At 40.9% G+C, this 18,156-nt stretch overlaps 1 protein-coding gene across 1 annotated transcript; it reads right to left on the bottom strand.

The window, feature by feature from the left end:
* Nucleotides 1-148: 148 nt before the first annotated feature.
* LOC136151796 (DLA class II histocompatibility antigen, DR-1 beta chain-like) lies at nt 149-12,734 on the bottom strand. Its single transcript, XM_065913218.1, has 6 exons — nt 12,559-12,734; nt 5,451-5,720; nt 3,021-3,302; nt 2,149-2,259; nt 1,643-1,666; nt 149-1,333 (listed from the first exon to the last, which is right to left on the bottom strand). The coding sequence occupies exons 1-6, from the start codon at nt 12,656-12,658 to the stop codon at nt 1,320-1,322; spliced, it is 801 nt and encodes a 266-aa protein (XP_065769290.1). The 5' UTR covers nt 12,659-12,734; the 3' UTR covers nt 149-1,319.
* Nucleotides 12,735-18,156: the final 5,422 nt, after the last annotated feature.

Here is an 18,156-nt window from a genome sequence, read left to right as displayed (position 1 = left end):
TGTAAAAGCAACATTAAAAAAAATCCTTCCTTTGTCTCTACTTATGAATGTAAGTAGATGATATATAGACAGATTGAATGAATGGCTTTAGTTACATGTTCTTATTATCCTCTTCTACCTTATTAAACAAAATGCTGTGTATGGTATACACACTTCTGTACATATGAAAGTGAATTTTGGAGATTACTCCATAGAAAGACAGTCTCATTTCTTTCTAAAGATGCAGAGTATTCCATTGTTGGATGTACATCACTGTATTCATATAATCCCTTTTGCTTCCCAGCATGGCCTCTGATTTATGAGAAGACCCATATGGGATTTCCCTGTGACAGACAGTAAGTTTGTAACAGAAACTGGAGGGCCTCAGAAATGCATGTTATCGACTTGTGGCTTTGTCCTGATAGACTTCTGAGAACTATTTACAGGGAAGAATGCATGCCAGTCAAAGAATCAGCACATCAATGATGTTTATTGGAGAGACAGAAAAAGATTGAAGCATTATAGCCCACTATCAGTCTAACAAAAAAATAGTTCAAGAAGTACCCTAGTTTATATAACTCTTTTAAAAAATCAGTGAAAAAGAGACAAAAAGAGCATGATTACAAAAATATTGAGGGCATCACATCCGTACAAGTTACCTGCATTTCTTACATTTGTTGTCCCAATTCTGTATCCAACAGTGTAAAGAAACTTGTCTTTGAAAATGCAGAGATGTAGGGGACCATCATGAAATGGGTTCTTTAAGGGCTTTCTCAGGAAAATGGGTTCATTAAGGGCTAGCTCAGGAAAACATGTCTAATAACAGAATGCAGAAAATCCAACAGAAAAACAAAGGAAGAAAGGAAATTTTCTAGATCCACAGGTGACCAAAATTCAGGAATATAAATAAAAACGTTATTGTGGTGTGATGTACTCTTCCCTTTATCTTTTCTTTGACTTCTTTCTTTGAAGATGTATGAAGCAGATGATTTTCACTGCGTATTTATTTGAGGGAACACATTATAAAGTAAAATGAACAGAAGATGAGCTCAGATGCACAGGAAATAGCAGAAGTTGAAAACAAAGGGACCGAGGAAGAAAGAACATAAGGTACTGGAATCAATATTGAGAACTCCCAGGTCAAAGGCTGAGGGCAGGGGGGCAGGGGTGACTGAGAAAGCCATCAAGGAGGACAGTTTCTACCGGGTCACTGAGCCAGAAGCAAATGAGATCCTGAGAAAGTACGTCATTGTGGAAGAGTTAGCGCTAAGCAGGAAACCTTTTCATGCTGTGAAGAAGGGGGGACAGAAGGTTCTTCCTTGAGTGTGACCCTCTTCACTTCAGCTCAGGAGCCCTGCAAGAGACAGAGGAGAGGGTTGTTTCCAGACATAACTCTACAGGCAGCTCCTTTTCTCCTCTCTCAGGGCAAAGTTAAGGTTAATATTAAAGTGTTAAAGTTAGAAGGGGAAAAAATTCTTAAGTTTCCTGAGCCAAAGCTACTTTAGAGCACAAGCCTTTTATTTAGTTGAAAGAAGAAGCTTTAATGTAAACTGCCTGACAAGAAGTCAGGTCCAAAGTCTTTCATTATTTCTTCCTCTGTCTTGTCACCTCTACCATCTGTTCTAGGGAGACTAATACAATTTTAAAAGACAAAAAGCATTACCTGTTGGCTGAAGTGTAGGGCGTCCTAGGAGAGACAAAAGAAGATATATACTTAAAAGATATAGAGGTTGATCCATCCCCAAAACACAATGTCCCAAGCCCCAGGGCCCCCCCCCCCAGAGATCTTCCCAACACCATAACCCACAATAGCTGATGCCAGGGTTTATATGAGGGCAAACACTGCAAGCATCTGACCCATGAAGTTTCTCTCATACCAATCCAATGCAATTAAGTCAGCCTTATTGTCTCTTCCTGCATTTGTCCTAGGATCTCCACCCCAAATCCCCATGCCTGTTAACCTTTCCTTATCTCTACAAGCCACAAACTCTTATGTTTCACCCATAAGTAACCATGGACTACAGATTTCTGGATCTCTGGGATATCAAGGTCAGTTGGGGAAATAACCTTTAGAAGAAGCCACTGATATACAGAGAACTCACTTGAGCAAAACCATATGTCTTCCTCCAAAAGTCAGTGAGGAAGCTCAGTTGCCTAAAGGCTCCTTACCTTTCTGATTCCTGAAGTAGATGAAGAGCCCCACTGCAAGGAAGAGCAGACCCAGAACAAAGCCCCCAACTCCACTCATCATCTTGCTCTGAGCAGAGTCAGATCGTGCCCCTGAGAAAAGAAGCCAGTTTTAGTCATTTTTATCCCAAATTCTCTTCTCTAATTGTGACGCTGAAATTGTGAACTAAGAGAATGAGGAAAGAAGTCTGCCCTGGAAGAATCAGAAGAATTGGCCATTTCTGGAAAAGAGATTAAAAATCACATTTAGTAGCTACTAAGTTCAGACAGTGAACTTATTTAAATATCACAGCCATGCTATTAGGTCATGCTATTAGCATGCTATTAGGTCACATGACTTCAACATCTAATGGAAGAGGAGCCAAGGACTCAATGAGGTTAAGTAGCTTGTCTAGGGTGACAGATGTAATAAAAGGCATAGCTGAGGTTGGACTCCACTCATGTCAAGCACATCCTTACACTGTAGAGGATGCATGTCTTTTCAGATCACAGTGAAGAACTCAGAGCAACAGTGTCAGAAGCCCAATCTGAGGCAGGGGACTGGTGCCCAGGGCCATGAAGTGTCCATGACTTGTGATATCACAGGAAGCTCAGAACAGGGACACCTCTTTTACCTTGTCAGGCAGAAGTGCCTCCTCAGGGGGGGTAGGTATTTGGAGAAACTATCCCAGGATATCTGTAAACTATCAGAGGATTTCTATAATAGGCTATCTCAGGGCTCTCCCAATAACCTCAGCTGAAGGACAGGAGAACAAGGAGCAAATGAACACGTAGTGAAGACACTCAAGGGACACTCATGGGAAAGCAAGCCCCCTCCATGGTGGGTGAGGAATTTATGAGATCAGAAAGCTCACTCCATTCTACTGTGATAGGGCTCGTCTGGCTGGGGTGATCCACTTGGCAGGTGTAGACCTCTCCACCCTGAGGAACTGTTTCAAGCATCACCATGGTCTGGAAGGTCCAGTCTCCATTCTGGATAAGGCCTGTGGAGATGACCCCAGCCTCCTCTTCATGGCCATTCCGGAACCACTTGACTTCAATGTGTCCTGGGTAGAAACCGTTCACGGAGCAGACCAGGAGGTTGTGGTGCTGCAAGGGCTGCGTCTTTGCAGGATACACGGTCACTGTAGGCTCCACTGGGAAAGAAAAGGTGGAGGGAATTAGTGAGGACAACAGAGTAAGTCTCCTTGGTTAGCTGCCTTTCAGCCCCCACTCTCAAGTTCAGACTGCAGCCGTGGGTAGGCCCAGTGGCACAAGAGGAATTAGTGCCATGAGCTTTATCTTTAACATTTACACACTGGACCATTAGTTTGAAAGATGTTGAGAAAATATGTGTTTTCTCATGCAGTGAAATAGTTAGTCATTGTTGAAATGTTTACACATCTTTGCAAGGCATATAGCATACTAATTAAAAGCATAATTTGTGAAGCCAGACTGCCTTGGTTCACATCTAGTTTCTACTTCTTACTAATTGTCGCTGGGAGAATTTTTACATTCCCCTGTGCCTTGACTTTCTCATCTATAAAGGAGGATAATAGTACTAACTTATCTCTTAGCATTCATTATGTGAGGATTAATATACCTAAAGTATGTGACACAATAACTGGAATTTACCCTACAATATATGTTAGCTATTATTATCCTCGTTTATTCAAAGCCATGTGGATAAATTGGGGAAAAGCAGTGGGACAGGTGTGGAGAGAAAGGATGAAATCCTGGGAAAGCTCTCTCAAGGCACTCATATCTTAGAATATCTCAGAAATGGTTCTACCCTACAAAAGATGAATGTGATTGTACTCTGTGATTAAATCTCGAGAAAAAGGTGAGTCCTGAAGGAGAGAGAAAGCCATTAATTTTTTTTTAATTTATATAAATTCTTACATATCACTGATCAACCCATCTCCTTTGCAAAATGAACATATTTACTATTGGAACTATTATTATTTTACATTTTTCTTTCTTTTTAAGCTCATATTTGAGTTCAAAACAGGATGGGAGACTCATTAATATGTATACCTAGTACCTGATACAATCCCTAACGCTAACAGGGTCAATAAAGACATTTTCTTGAAAAAATAAAATGAAATCTGAGGAAAAGACATTTTTACAATATCATAAGATGAAAGATTTCAGATTAATCTAAAGCATTTTTTCCAACCACAACACTGTGAGATAAGAAATCAATTACAGGGGGGAAAAAAACTGTAAAAACACAAACACATGGAGGCTAAACAGTATGTTACTGAATAATCAATGGATTAATGAAGAAATTAAAGAAGAAATAAAAAAATACCTAGAAACAAATGACAAGGCAAATGCAACAATCCACAACCTGTGGGACACAGCAGGAGCGGTTCTAATAGGGAAGTTTATAGCAGTACCATCTTAACTCAGAAACAAGAGAGATCCCAAATAAACAACCTAACCTTACAACTTTAGAGAAAGAAGAACAAACAAAATGCAAAGTTAGTGGAAGGAAAGAAATCATAAAGACCAAAACATAAATAGATGAAATAGAGAGGAAGAAAACCACAGCAAAGATCAATGAAACTGAAAACTGATTCTTGAGAAGACAAATAAAATTAATAAACTTTTAGCCAGACTCAAATTAATAAAAAAGGGAGGGGTGGAGAGGAGTCAAATCAATAAAATTAGAAAACAAGAAGGAAGTTACAACAGACACCACAGAATGCAAAGGATCAATCATAAGAGACTACTACAAGCAAATATTCACCAATAAAATGAGCAAACTAGAAAAAATGGGCAAATTCTTAACCTCCCTCCTGCACCCCTCCCCAACACCTTCCCTCCCTCCAGATCCACTCAGACCCCAGAGCACTGTTCCCGTCACACACACTCTTCTCTTCGTCCCACTTCACACACACACACTCCCCTCAACAGTCCCTGACAAACTCACACACTGTCTCCCCAACAACACACTGTCACAGGAACCCCAACTGCTACTTGCTCACATCCTACATATTAATACTTACCCTGGACCAGTCTGCCTCTGTCTCTGGCCCTGTCTCTCTCTGCCTCTCCCGTCTCACGAGCACACACTGACAAAATCACAGCGTCTGCTGGCAACACGCTCTCACAGGAACCCTCCTAACTTGTGCTCGCTCACAGTCCTTCACAGTCGCCCCGGACTGAGTGAAGTATCTCTGTCGCTGTCGGTCTGTTTCTCTCTCTCTGTGTCTCTTTATCTCTCTCTCCCACTCTCTCTCTCTCTCTCACACACACACACTGCCCCCCACCCCCTGGCTGCCCACCCCCGCACTCACCTCGCCGCTGCACAGCGAAACTGTCAAGAATCCCGTAGTTGTGTCTGCACACCGTGTCCACCTCGGCCCGCCTCCGCTCCAAGACGTCCTTCTGGCTGTTATAGTACTTGGCGGACGGCCGCCCCAGCTCGGTCACCGCCCGGTACTCGCCCACGTCACTGTCGAAGCGCACGTACTCTTCTCCGTTATAGATGCTTCTGACCAGGAGCCGCACCCGCTCCGTCCCGTTGGAGAAATGACACTCGCCCTTGAAATATTGCAGGTAATGTGCTGCAGAGACAGGATAGATCTGGTCACAAAAGCGGACTCCTGGGGAGAGGCTAATGAGAGATGGGGCAGGGGCGACACCCACCATTGCGGGACGCCCAGGCTCAGCTGGGGCCGCTAGGACTAGCCCTAACCCCCTCACTGGCTCCACGGGCACCCCAACTACCAGCACGCCTTGAGTTCTTTCATCTTCACTCTAATGACGGAGGCTACGGGAGGCCAGGGGAAATCTCTCTCATCCAAGCCTTTCCCGACCTAGTCCAGCTTCCATGCTTGGCTGGAGCCCTCTATGTCTGAGTCCTCTAAGCCCGAGGACTTAAAGGATTTACCCCTTCACCACCTCTTCCTAGAAGCCTCCACCAGAAAACCAGCACTCTCCCGTCATCCTACAGCTCTTTCAACAGTTCCTTAAACATGTTCAGTACTCTTGCCTGGAAAATCCCATGGACGGAGGGGCCTGGTGGGCTGCAGTCCATGGGGTCGCTAAGAGTCAGACATGACTGAGCGACTTCACTTTCACTTTTCACTTTCCTGCATTAGAGAAGGAAATGGCAACCCACTCCAGTGTTCTTGCCTGCAGAATCCCAGGGATGGGGGAGCCTGGTGGGCTACCGTCTATGGGGTCGCACAGAGTCGGACATGACTGAAGCGACTTAGCAGCAGCAGCAGCAAACATGTTCACCTCATTTTGCAAATGTTTGGCCAGGGCTGACCTTGCCACAGGCCTGTGCTACTCTCTGAGAATCCAAAGAAACAAAAACAGACATGTCCCCTCCAATCATGGAACCTAAATTTTAGTGAAAATGACAGGCAAAATTAAACCATAAAAGAATTTATACAAGAGTGAGAAATATCAGAAGTGTTAGAGTTCTGTAACAATTATAGGATGGCCTAAATTATATTAGGTGCCAAAAAGTGGTCTCTAAGAGTGACATTTAATGTAACATGAAAGGCTAAGTTGGCGTGCACTGAGGGAGGAAACTGGGGGTTTGTGCACATGTTCAGGGTAAAAGGGAGATGCATTTCATATGTCTGTATTTTGTACATGTACAAAAGCTTGGAAGAAGTGATGGACTTCTTTAAATAACTGGAAAAAATATTTCATTGAAGTGCAGAGAGTGAGAGGGAGGAGGTAAAAGACTATACAGGAGAAATCAAGTACTTGAGCCAGTTACTTAAAAGTCCTGTAGGTGATGTTAGGATTTTGACTTTATACTACATGTAAGGAGAACTACTGAGGAGCTTTAAGGAAATTAAAACCATAACCCTAATACAGTGCTACAATCTCTTTTTTGTATTTTCAAATTAAGAAAGCTCAGAAAAGCAGATTTTTTTAAAATTGGTGACAAATCTCAATTGGCAAATCTGACTTGATGAGTTAAGGGGTCAAATATGGCTCTGAGGGTTGGGGTGGGGTCTGTTCGGTACATGGTAGGCTGTCTAGCAGCATTCTGTGGCCCCTACACAGTGGATGTCAGAAGAAACCCTCAGTGTAACAACCAACAATGGCTCCAGATATTTCCAAACATTTAGGAGTCAAGGAGTAGGGGTAAGGAGTGGAGGTCTGTGACCAGATAAGCTCCACCGGTATAAACCATCTGAAAAAATCTACACTGCAAAAACCACTGGCAATTTTGGAGCAGCTGAGAATTACATTGAAAGTTTTGCCAATAGTCTGTCTTGGCCCTACATCAAATCTATACTTTTTAAGAATCCAGTCCCAGTGGAGAGTTACTTTTCCAGTAAAACACATTTATTCAGTACAAAGCCTTATTTGTTTCCCTCACCAACAAATTACAAAGTCATGTAATTTATCCTTCACATCATCTTTCTTCTTAATTTCTCTGCCACTGGCCCACTACTTGTCTATTGTATAGGAGTAAACTACAGTCACAGACATTTTATTCCCATTCAAAGCCCCAAATAATTCATTTTCTAACTTTGTCTCCTATTCCCAATAATACCAGTAGGCATTAAATTATCAGCCTTGGTCAAACAGAGAATTCTTATTTCTTAGTCAAGTCCCTTTGGAAAGGAAGAAAGTAAGGGAGAAAATGACCTCATTTAGATAGTTAACAAGAAATGAGCAATTCTTCAGACTCTGAGAAGAGACCTTCACTTATAAATGATGGCGGAAAGTGCACTGTAAATCAGATCAAGTCTATCTTAATATTCAGAAATTCTCTAATACCTTCTTGTCAATGACAAAGTTAAAAAATAAAACTATGTGAAGTCAATTTTTTTTTTATGGTAGCTTATATGGTTAGCACTGTTACTGCAACTCATGTGCCCAATTTAAGGTTGCCAATTTAGTAAATTAAAATATAGGTTTCCCAGTTAAATTTGTATTTCAGAAATTATTGTTGTTTAGCTGAAATTTAAATTTAACTGGATCCTATGTTATATTTGGCAGCCTTAGCCCAACTTGCTAACAAACTTTCAGAAGGAGTACATTTAATACTTCTTTTTCTTCTTCTTCACATGCCCATGACAGAATGCACATAGTGCAAACCCCTATGAAACTTGTAAAATAAATGCAAAATTAATGAATATTCCTCCTATTTATTGCTTCTAGTACCCTTTCTAGTGCTGTTCCTATTATAAGTACTCAATAAATACATTGCCATTTTGTTTTTGTTTTGGTTTTTTTTATGGTTAATAAGAGGATTCCTTCATTTCAGAGGAGGCTGGATTGGATGGTCCCTGTGTTACATCCAGAAATACATTGCCATTTTAATTTTATAAACCCTATGAATGTAAGCTCACAAGATCTATTTGTTTACTTTCTAAAGCAAATGATATCTTCATAATCATTTGGCTATTGTCTTCAATTAATTTTATCACTAATTACCATTTTTAGCACAAAAGAGCAGAAACATTGCTTTCTATAAAATAAATATATATATATATGAATCTAACACAAATAGAGTATGCAGACATAAAAGAAAAGGAATTTCCATAAACTCAGCTTCACACAATATAATCTGGGCTCTAGCAGCAGCTATGTGACACTGGGTACATTATTGAAACTATCTGAATATTAGATTCCATGAAAGTGAAAGTGAAGTCGCTCACTCGTGACCAACTCTTTGCAACCCCATGGACTGTAGTCTACCAGGCTCTTCCGTCCATGGAATTTTCCAGGCAAAAGTACTGGAGTGGGTTGCCATTTCCTTCTCCAGGGGATCTTCCTGACCCAGGGATTGAACCTGGGTCTCCTGCATTGCAGGCAGATACTTTACCATCTGAGCGACCAGGGAAACCCTAGATATATTTTAATTGCTACAGATTTGATAGGATAGTTATAAGAATTATATACTGAAATTTATGGGCCTGGTATGTAACAACTATGAAGTGTTTTGATGTTCCATGCTGATAGAGATTGGGTTGTTTCGTTTGTTACTCCATCCTCATCAGCTAGGAGAATAACTGTTGTACTCTAGGTCACTAATAAATATAAGGTTGTATGAATCAATGATTTTTTCCATAACCAGTCACCCCTGCATACATACAAGGGCATGCTAGTGTTTTTTGCTGGTGACTGAACCTCTCTGGTTCTCAAGTCCTCCCAGCATTTCTTCAGGTTCTTTTATTCTTATACTTTAGGTCCAGCTTACTCTGTTTCTAGGGCACAGTCTCCCCCTGATTTAAGCTACTCAAATGTGGCATCTGTAATCCATCCCTCACTCTTCAGCTCTCCTTCTTTCTTCAAAGTGTCCAATCTAGCTCCTGTCTTGTATGTTCTGTTGACTGTAAGCATCAAGTCCGCCAAACCCAGTGCTGACTGCTCTGTCCTGTTCTCACTTAACCCTCCTTAGTCAAACTCACCACAACTGCCACTCCTTCCCTTCCTGAAAAATCTATTTTCTTCACGTGCGTGCATCACATTCCCTTGGTTTTCCCCAACATCAACAGTACCCCTTCCCAGGCTCTTTTACAGGCTCATGAGCCCTTGGCCCTCTGGACACGGCCCTTGCTCTCTTTTTCTGATCTACACACACTCTCTCTTTCCCCTACTTTCTTATATTTTAACATAGTGCCTATGTCAATGACCCTGACACGCATACCTTCGGCTCTGGCCCCCTTTGAATTCCAATTTGATGTTTTCGACTGACATCTTGAAGGCTCCACATACATGTTAGTAAATTATTTCAAACTTAACATAAACAAAACTTATGCTTCTATCCACCCACTTCAAATTAGTTCCTTTCAAAACTTTTCCTAATTCAATAAACAGCACCACCACGTGACTTTCCTCCTAATCCCTCAGTGCTGTGCTGTGCTCAAGTCGGGTCTGACTCTTTGTGACCCCATGGACTGTAGCCTGCCAGGCTCCTCTGTTCACGGAATTCCCCAGGCAAGAATACTGAGTCGGTTACCATTTCCTCCTCCAGGCGACCTTCCTGACTAGGGATCAAACCCAAGTCTCTTACATCTCTTACATCTCCTGAATTTGCAGGTAGATTCTTTATCACTAGCGCCACCTGGGAAGCAATCCCTCAGTAGCATTCACGTATCTTTTTAAAGAAAATGTAAATGTTTTACCACAGCCATCAGGACCTAATATGATTTGTCCCCTGACTTCATCTTCACCTTATCTTATTCCACATGCCAACTTGCTTTCTATGCTTCAGCCACTTTCTTGCCTTCTTTTTGTCCCTTTAGAAAATCAGCTATCTTCCTCACTTCATTCTTTCCCTGTTTCCTTACATCCTTCACAGGACTGGCTTTCCATCATTCATATTTTAACTAAATGTCATTTTCACTAGCCACCTGAACTGAAATCAGGTGAATGCAATTCTCATTGTTCCATGACCCTGACATATTTTTTTCAGAGCATTTATTTGTCTCTGAAATGTTTTTCCTTTGTTAAAGTTTATTGGGTTGTTTTCTTTCTCTCCTGTCTCCATGATAGCAGGGGTCTTTTCTTCCCTATTCAAATAGAATTTTCTAGGCCTAGAACAGAGCCCAATATATAATAGCTGTTCAGGAAAAAAAAAAAAAAAACAGATTTTTGGTCTAAACAAAAAACCCTGAGTTTTGGAAGTTGATTTTTGTGGGGATCCTGGAAAGCATCCAGAAGGGGCTCCAGCTCCAACACTTTTATTCTGATGACACATTAAATTCCTTCTACCTTCTATGACAAATTCAGACAAACTTCCTCTTTCTCCTCCCACTAGTTGTAAGAAACATTCAAAGTTAAGTAAAAGGTGATATTTAAGAAAGAAAGAAATTTTCACTAAATTTCATCTCATCTAATGGACTGTTATAGCGTTGATAGTCTGTGTAAACTTGGGGATTTTCAATAATGGTGATGACATAACTGGAAAAGGAGTAGGGAATAACTGGAAAGATTTATTAACATGAATAATCAAGGAACAGAGACTACATGATAAATGAAGCTATGAAATTTGAGGCCAAGACCTCAATAGGCCAATGAACCCTCTTGACTTGCTTTTTGACTTTCAACCCTATGGGATAGAAACAACCTTCATACTCTGTACCCTGCTCAGGGTTTATAGTTTGAACAATATTATATGGCTGATATTTGATTGCTGTTGACTTAAAAAAACAGAATTTTATATAATCTATGCTCCACTAGTTAAATCTTTTCTCATGGGTTCAGGGCAGAGAATGGGGAGACGCAGGAGAAACTGATTGTGCAGAAAGATTCAAAATAGATTCACGGTGAATACTAACCTGTGTCAGGTTTTCAGAATATATGTGAATTCTTTAAGTGTCACAGGACATCCCATAAAGTGCTCCTTATCTATAGAGTCATTCCAAGTACTAAGAATCTCTGCTTAAGCTTTAGGGTGCTTTCCACAGAATAGAGAGAAAAACCAACCCCAACTTTTGTCAGAGGACTTCCATACAGGGACACAATCCTTATAAACACTGGAGCTCCAGAGAAAGGAAATGGCTTAATGGGGAGAGATCTTTTGATATATTCTTACATATTAAGGAAAGACAGCATAGGTCCTATTGAGGACACAACACAGGATCTTCTAGGAGAGATCTTTCTAATTCCTTTTGAATCCACAAAACATTTTTGGTGAAATTTTTTGGCATGCATGCTAAATCGCTTCAGTCTGTCCCTTTGCAACCCCATGGACTGTAGCCCACCAGGCTCTTCCATCCACGGGATTCTCCAGGCAAGAATACTGGAATGGGTTGCCCTTCCTTCTCCAGGGGATCTTACCAACCCAGGAATCAAACCCCATATCTTATGTCTCTTGCATTGACAGGCAGGTTCTCTATCACTAGCGCCACCCAGGAAACCCTTTTTTGGCACAACTGGTGGCTAAGACCATAAAGAGTTCGCCTGCAATGTGGGAGATCCGGGTTCGATCCCTGGGTCAGAAAGATCCCCTGGAGACAGAAATGGGTACCCACTGCAGTATTCTTGCCTGAAGAATCCCATGGACAGAAGAGCCTGGTGGGCTACAGTCCATGGGGTCACAAAGAATCAGACACGACTGAGTGACTCACACACACAATAAATAAAGGAAACTGCTGTATGAGGAATTATTTTGACATTCTTATTTATAAATCTTAAGACCCTAAGAGAATTGAATGCAAGGCTGGATAGGTTTTATTGGAGGAGAGTTGAAAAGAAATGGTTCATATATATGGCGGCAACTTATACAACTCTCATTAAGTGGGCAAGCACCCAGGCTCCTTTACTGTGGAAAGAACTGAGGATCCATATGATAAAGACAGGTGATCAATAAGAATATATCACAATTTTTAAGGGACCTGGCCTGGATATAGTGACAAAGCTAACTACGTTCCTCAACCCACACCCCACGATAGGTCACCATCCAAGGTATATACTTACGTCGGGTCTCCCTGGCCCAGGCCAAGGGAGGGCTCAGCACCATTAGCATCACTGTCAGAACTGCCATCCGGGAGGCTCCAGAGAAATACAGGCACACCATGCTGGAGAACAGCAGAGGACAGAGAGTGAGAGGAGCAGGCAAGTCCCTCTCAAATGGGTACTGTGACCCTCCTCCACCCACATCCAACCAACGGACTCATTTGCTCCTGGATTGGGTGAGCCCAGTTTAGGCAACCAATCAACATCGGAGGCAAACAGCATCATCAGTTGCTGGTCAGAGATTCAATATGAAGCTCCTCTTCTGAAACTTAGAATTTTCTCCGCTGAAAGGATTGTTTTAATTTAGTACTTTAAAGTTTGACCCAGTTGCATATGAAATATTTTAACTGGGCCCCTATTGTGATCTAGCTTTGTGCTGGTCAGTGATGGTCACACATTTGTGTCTTCAGGAGCCTTCATTCCTCTCACTTGAAAACAGCTGTTCTGACAAATGCATGTGAGTGTGTTAGGAGATGAGGAGGTGGAGAGAAAATGATTGCAATTGAAGATCTTTAATTTGGTCCTACTTGCACTGTAACTTAGTGGTGCAAATTTGGGGAAATTACTTAAACTTTCATAAATGAGGGCTCCCTTTGTGGCTCAGCTGGTAAAGAATCCACCTGCAATGTGGGAGACCTGGGTTCGATCCCTGGGTTTGGAAGATCCCCTGGAGAAGGAAAAGGTTACCCACTCCAGTATTCTGGCGTGGAGAATTCGTCTATACAGTCCATGGGGTCGCAAAGATTGGAACACGACTGAGAGACATTCACTTTCACTTTTCACTTTCTCATAATTGGAAAGAAGTCACTTCAGTCTTTCAGGAATTTCAATACTTAAAAGTGCTATGATTCTGTGAACACCTCAAGAAATAGTATTCCTGGTAACAGATGACATTACAGAATTATAATTGTTGATTGGAGACTATATAGTCTGTACCTCCTGACAAGTAGGGGTGTCTCTGATACACAAAAGGAAATTTTAAAGTTAGTCAATAACTTAACTGGAATGAAAAGATCTTTCAAGTGATGCTGTCACTGAGTTTAGTGGCATCGCCAGAATATTCATCTAATTATGCTATGGCAAACTATCCACCTCTTTATTAGGTACAAATACAGGTCTAATTGTTTTTCAAAACTCCACTTAGATTTTCCACTAGCAACTGCCCAAGTGATTTCAGGTGTATATCTGGAATGTTGTCTGTTTTATTCAATATACACAATAAAATATTTCAGCAGTTATTTCACTTGTAGTCCATCCTCATAAACAAGTTTCTACCCTCAAAAGGTAAGTTTATTAGTAATGATTCTCCCTCAATGGGAAAGGACATCTCTTCCTCCATGGTGTATCTGTCAAAAAAAAATCAATCTTTCAATACTGTAGAGCAATTTTGAGAGCACTGAAGTAAATGATCCTCAATAATTATTGCTAGCATCCATTTTTAAGTCATGTTCATTTCATGTGTTACACAACCAAGGTAAAGAAAGAAAACTTGGTGCTATTTAAAAGCCATCCAGAGATGCTAAAGGCGAGCCAGGAGCGAAAGATGCTTGTCAGTCTCTGTAGCTCAGAATTTGGAACCTGATCTTGAAAAAAACTTTCAGGAGAGAGAGGAGTTCAGTAAATTATTAAAATAAGAATGAAGTGGCTGGTTAATTTTAAAAAAATTATCTAAACCATGCCTACATTAATAACAAGAGAAAAATGCTTTTTAATAATCACAGCAGAAGATAACATAATGGCTACTCAAAATACTAAGCTTCTCCAGGAATGACAATTACTTGTTGCTTTTTACTGAATAAAAGTTCTAAGCTATGGAAAATGCAAAAACATGAGAAGAATCAGTCCTACCAGATTGTTTCTGCCATCTAAGCAAAATACATAGCAGTTGGTTTATTTTCCTTTCAGAACAGGAATTAAACACTAAAAGTTTTTAGCTGTCTACATTTCCTTCAATGCTTTTGCTTTTATTAATTACAATATCTCTAGTCTTGACTGTATTTTTTTTCATCTATTATATGATTTTATAGCCATGTGAATTCCCACCATCCAAAACAATTCCTTGTTATGTTCCTGTATGGACAATTCACTGCAATGTTTACCTAGATAGGCTTCTAAGGGTGTCTCTGGTTGCCGCTTTCTATTAGTTAAGGTAGAGTCATCACATGATAACGATTCAAACTGTTAAGTGAATTGTAATATTCTGAATAGTTTAGAGAAGACTCTTGAGAGTCCCTTGGACTGTAAGGAGATCAAACCAGTCAATCCTAAAGGAAAACATTGGAATATTGATTTGGAAGGACTGAATATTCTTTGGAATATTGAATGCTGAAGCTGAAGCTCCAATCTTTGGCCACCTGATACGAAGAACTGACTCATTGGGAAAGACCCTGATGCTGGGAAAGATTGAAGGCAGGAAGAAAAGGGGATGACAGAGGATAAGATGGTTGGATGGCATCACCAGCTCAGTGAACATGAGTTTGAGCAAGCCCCGGGAGTTGGTGATGGTCAGGGAAGCCTGGCGTGCTTCCCCAGTCCATGGGGTCGCAAAGAGTCAGACATGACTGAGCAACTAAACTGAACTGAAATGAGATAGTTTCAAGAATGTTTGAGGAGGCCTTGAAATATTGGGAGTAACTCATGGCATGTATGAATCTTCAGCACACCTCTGGCGAATCACTGGCATAGTATCACCTGTCAAGCCTAAATATAAAATGTCTTGGGAATGTATACAGAGATTGAAGCCCCCTTGGCCACTAGAGTTAAGAGATCAAAAGGTATCCCTGAATGGCAGCCACAAAAAATAAATAAAGAAGCAGATGAAAAACCAGACACTTGTAAGAGTGTCCCTCTGAGAGACACCGGTGCTCTGGGGTGGCACAGGAAGAGCACAAAGACAGCCCCTGCCTTCTGGGGTCCCTGGAAAAGTTTACAGTTAGCCCTTGGCTGTGTGTTTAATCAGAACCCTGCCCTTCAGGCTGCAAGTATAATAAATTAGAAGTTTCCTTCACAGAAAGACTGAGCTCCTGGGTCTGTTGTCTCTTTTTGTGCCCTAAGGGTGGGGGCTATTTAAGAAATCTTTCTCTGTTGGTTATAGTCCTGCAGGACCTGTGAGCGTAAACCCTGACAGCCACCAGAACCAGTTAATCTGGAGGGGTCCCCTGGTCACAGTTGCACAAACCAGGGCACCAGTCATACAAGCAGGAGCACCAGACATGTGTAAGAGCCCCACTCTGGGAGACGCTGGATCTGTGGAGTGTGACAGACGGAGAGCATGAAGTTGGCACCTGCAAAGCGGAAAATAAAAAGATGGTGCCCACCAGCTTTAGCAAGGCAGATCAAGAGCACAGAGATGATGCTTGTCAGTTGAAATGTGAAGTAGCATTCACCAAGGGGAAAAAATTTGGAGTAAAATCTATAATAAAATAAAATAGTGCCTGCCACCTTTAGCAAGGCAGAGGGAGAGGTCAAAATGTTGCCTGCTCTTGCCTATGTCTCTAGAGAGGATCCCAGGTCAATACTCTAAGATTGAATATCTTTTGCACAGGGGCACTTTTCAATGTCTGCTAAGGTGTTGGTGCCTGGAGCAAATGAATCTGCCCTTTAAGAGTCTCTTTTCACCTCTCCACTAGTATGGGAGAATAGAGACAAGAGATCAATCTCAAGACATTCTGAAACAGATAATTCTATATCAGAATTATGTTTTGATGAGACTTTTTCAGATACATTGAGGAGTCGGGGAAAGTAGAATAAAGGACATCCAAAAAACCAAACACCCTAAATCCAGAAAATGTTTTGTGATTAATAAGAAATTATGAAATGAGGAGCACTGGGGATAATCTGGGAGATGATCCTGGGACTGGTTAACCTTTGGTCACTAGTCAGTTTATCCTTTCATTTTCTAGGAAGAAATATCTGTCTCTACATAGGAGAAATTGTTGGAGTCACACAGATTGGCAGTAATAAGCAGTAATTTGGTGAAAAGACAATTTTGTGGGATTGTCCCTCTTTCACTTATTTCCAAATGTCATATCCTCACAGTCAGAAAAATATTCTGATGCCTATCCCTCATATCTTTTCCCTGCAATGACGTTAATCATTCATCACCATTTGGTACATTTTAGTTGAGAACCTACCACATGTACAAGTACATTATACATGCAATCTAGTTAGGTAGGTAGGGTTAGTCAGTAAGTCATGTCCGACTGTTGCAACCCCATGAACTGTGTAGCCCTCCAGGCTCCTCTGTCCACGGGATTTCCCTGGCAAGAATACTGGAGTGGGTTGCCATTTCCTTCTCCAGGGGATCTGCCTGACCCGGGTCTCCTGCATTGCAGGCAGGCTCTTCACTAACTGAGCCACCAGGGAAGCCCTTGTTGGGGGTATTCAATTCACAATATTTTTTGAGTGCTTCCTATATGCATAGAATTCTTCTAATGCTAAGGCTTAAAATGTACACATGACTTAGATTCTACTTTTAAAAAGATTAAAACCCATAGTAAAGATAGATATATAAAACATTTTTTTTAATGTGACAAAACCTACCATAGACACATCTGTTAAAAAATAAGCAAAACACATCTTGGTGATGTTAATTTTCAAGATAAAACAAAATAATTAAAAATAAGTAAAGACATAATTTACAACAAAAAGGAAGTATTTGTAGAGATGTGAGTTCTGGAGGAAGTGAGACTTAGAACATAGAGGAAGGGGTTATGTTTCAGGTTGTCTAGAGACATCTGGGGATTAGGAACCACAGTGAAATCATGTGTGTAGGGGGAGGGATGGTCAGGAGGTGGTAAATAGTGAGGAGTCCTTTTGACAGAATTAAAATTTCTTCCTTAGTAACATTGGGCGATCAGAGCCGATATGCAAAGTTTAAACTATCCTAGGTAAGGCATTGAAAAAATATAAAGAAGTTACATTGTTTAGAAAGGAAGGAATGAGATTAGAAAAAATATTAACTAGGAAAACATTTAGCAGTCCAAGGTTAGTTATGATGAGTTGGGCAAAGAGATTAGTGTGATGACAGTGGGAATACACAGTAGGAATATGATGCATTTTTGGACTTCCAGGCATGTATTACAACTAATATTTGATAAAAAAGGGAGGAACCTGAGGTCTTTCATAAGTGTCTCTTATTTGCTTTTGGAGACAGCACCCAAAAGATCATTCCTCATATTAGTCTGGGTGTTGGTTCTTTCCTTCTGAGTAAGTCACTTTGGAGAAATATAAAGAGAAAGAGAAAGATTTTTCTGGAAAAACCACATCCTTTCTCAGTTAACTGGCTTTTTATATATATAACCAATGGAGATGAAGAATGAGGCAGCATCACTTATCTCCAGCAGATACTAAGATACATACAACCACTTATTTAAAGTCTTGGGTAGAAATTAGGAAAGGATGGGATGACTAAGTTAGATGTTGATAATAAAAACCAAAAATATCCTGGACATGGTTAGGTGGTTGTCAAGGAAAGAGGGTTTGCAGAGTAAAGCAAAGTGTGGAGTGAAGACTGGAGGAGATAGGCATTTAGAATGATAGAGACATGATGCCTGACTT

This window comes from Muntiacus reevesi, chromosome 20 (assembly GCF_963930625.1).
Source record: "Muntiacus reevesi chromosome 20, mMunRee1.1, whole genome shotgun sequence".
Classification (NCBI taxonomy): domain Eukaryota; kingdom Metazoa; phylum Chordata; class Mammalia; order Artiodactyla; family Cervidae; genus Muntiacus; species Muntiacus reevesi.
Note: the sequence above shows the minus strand (reverse complement) of the source record. Positions and strands in the feature narration are given on the sequence as shown.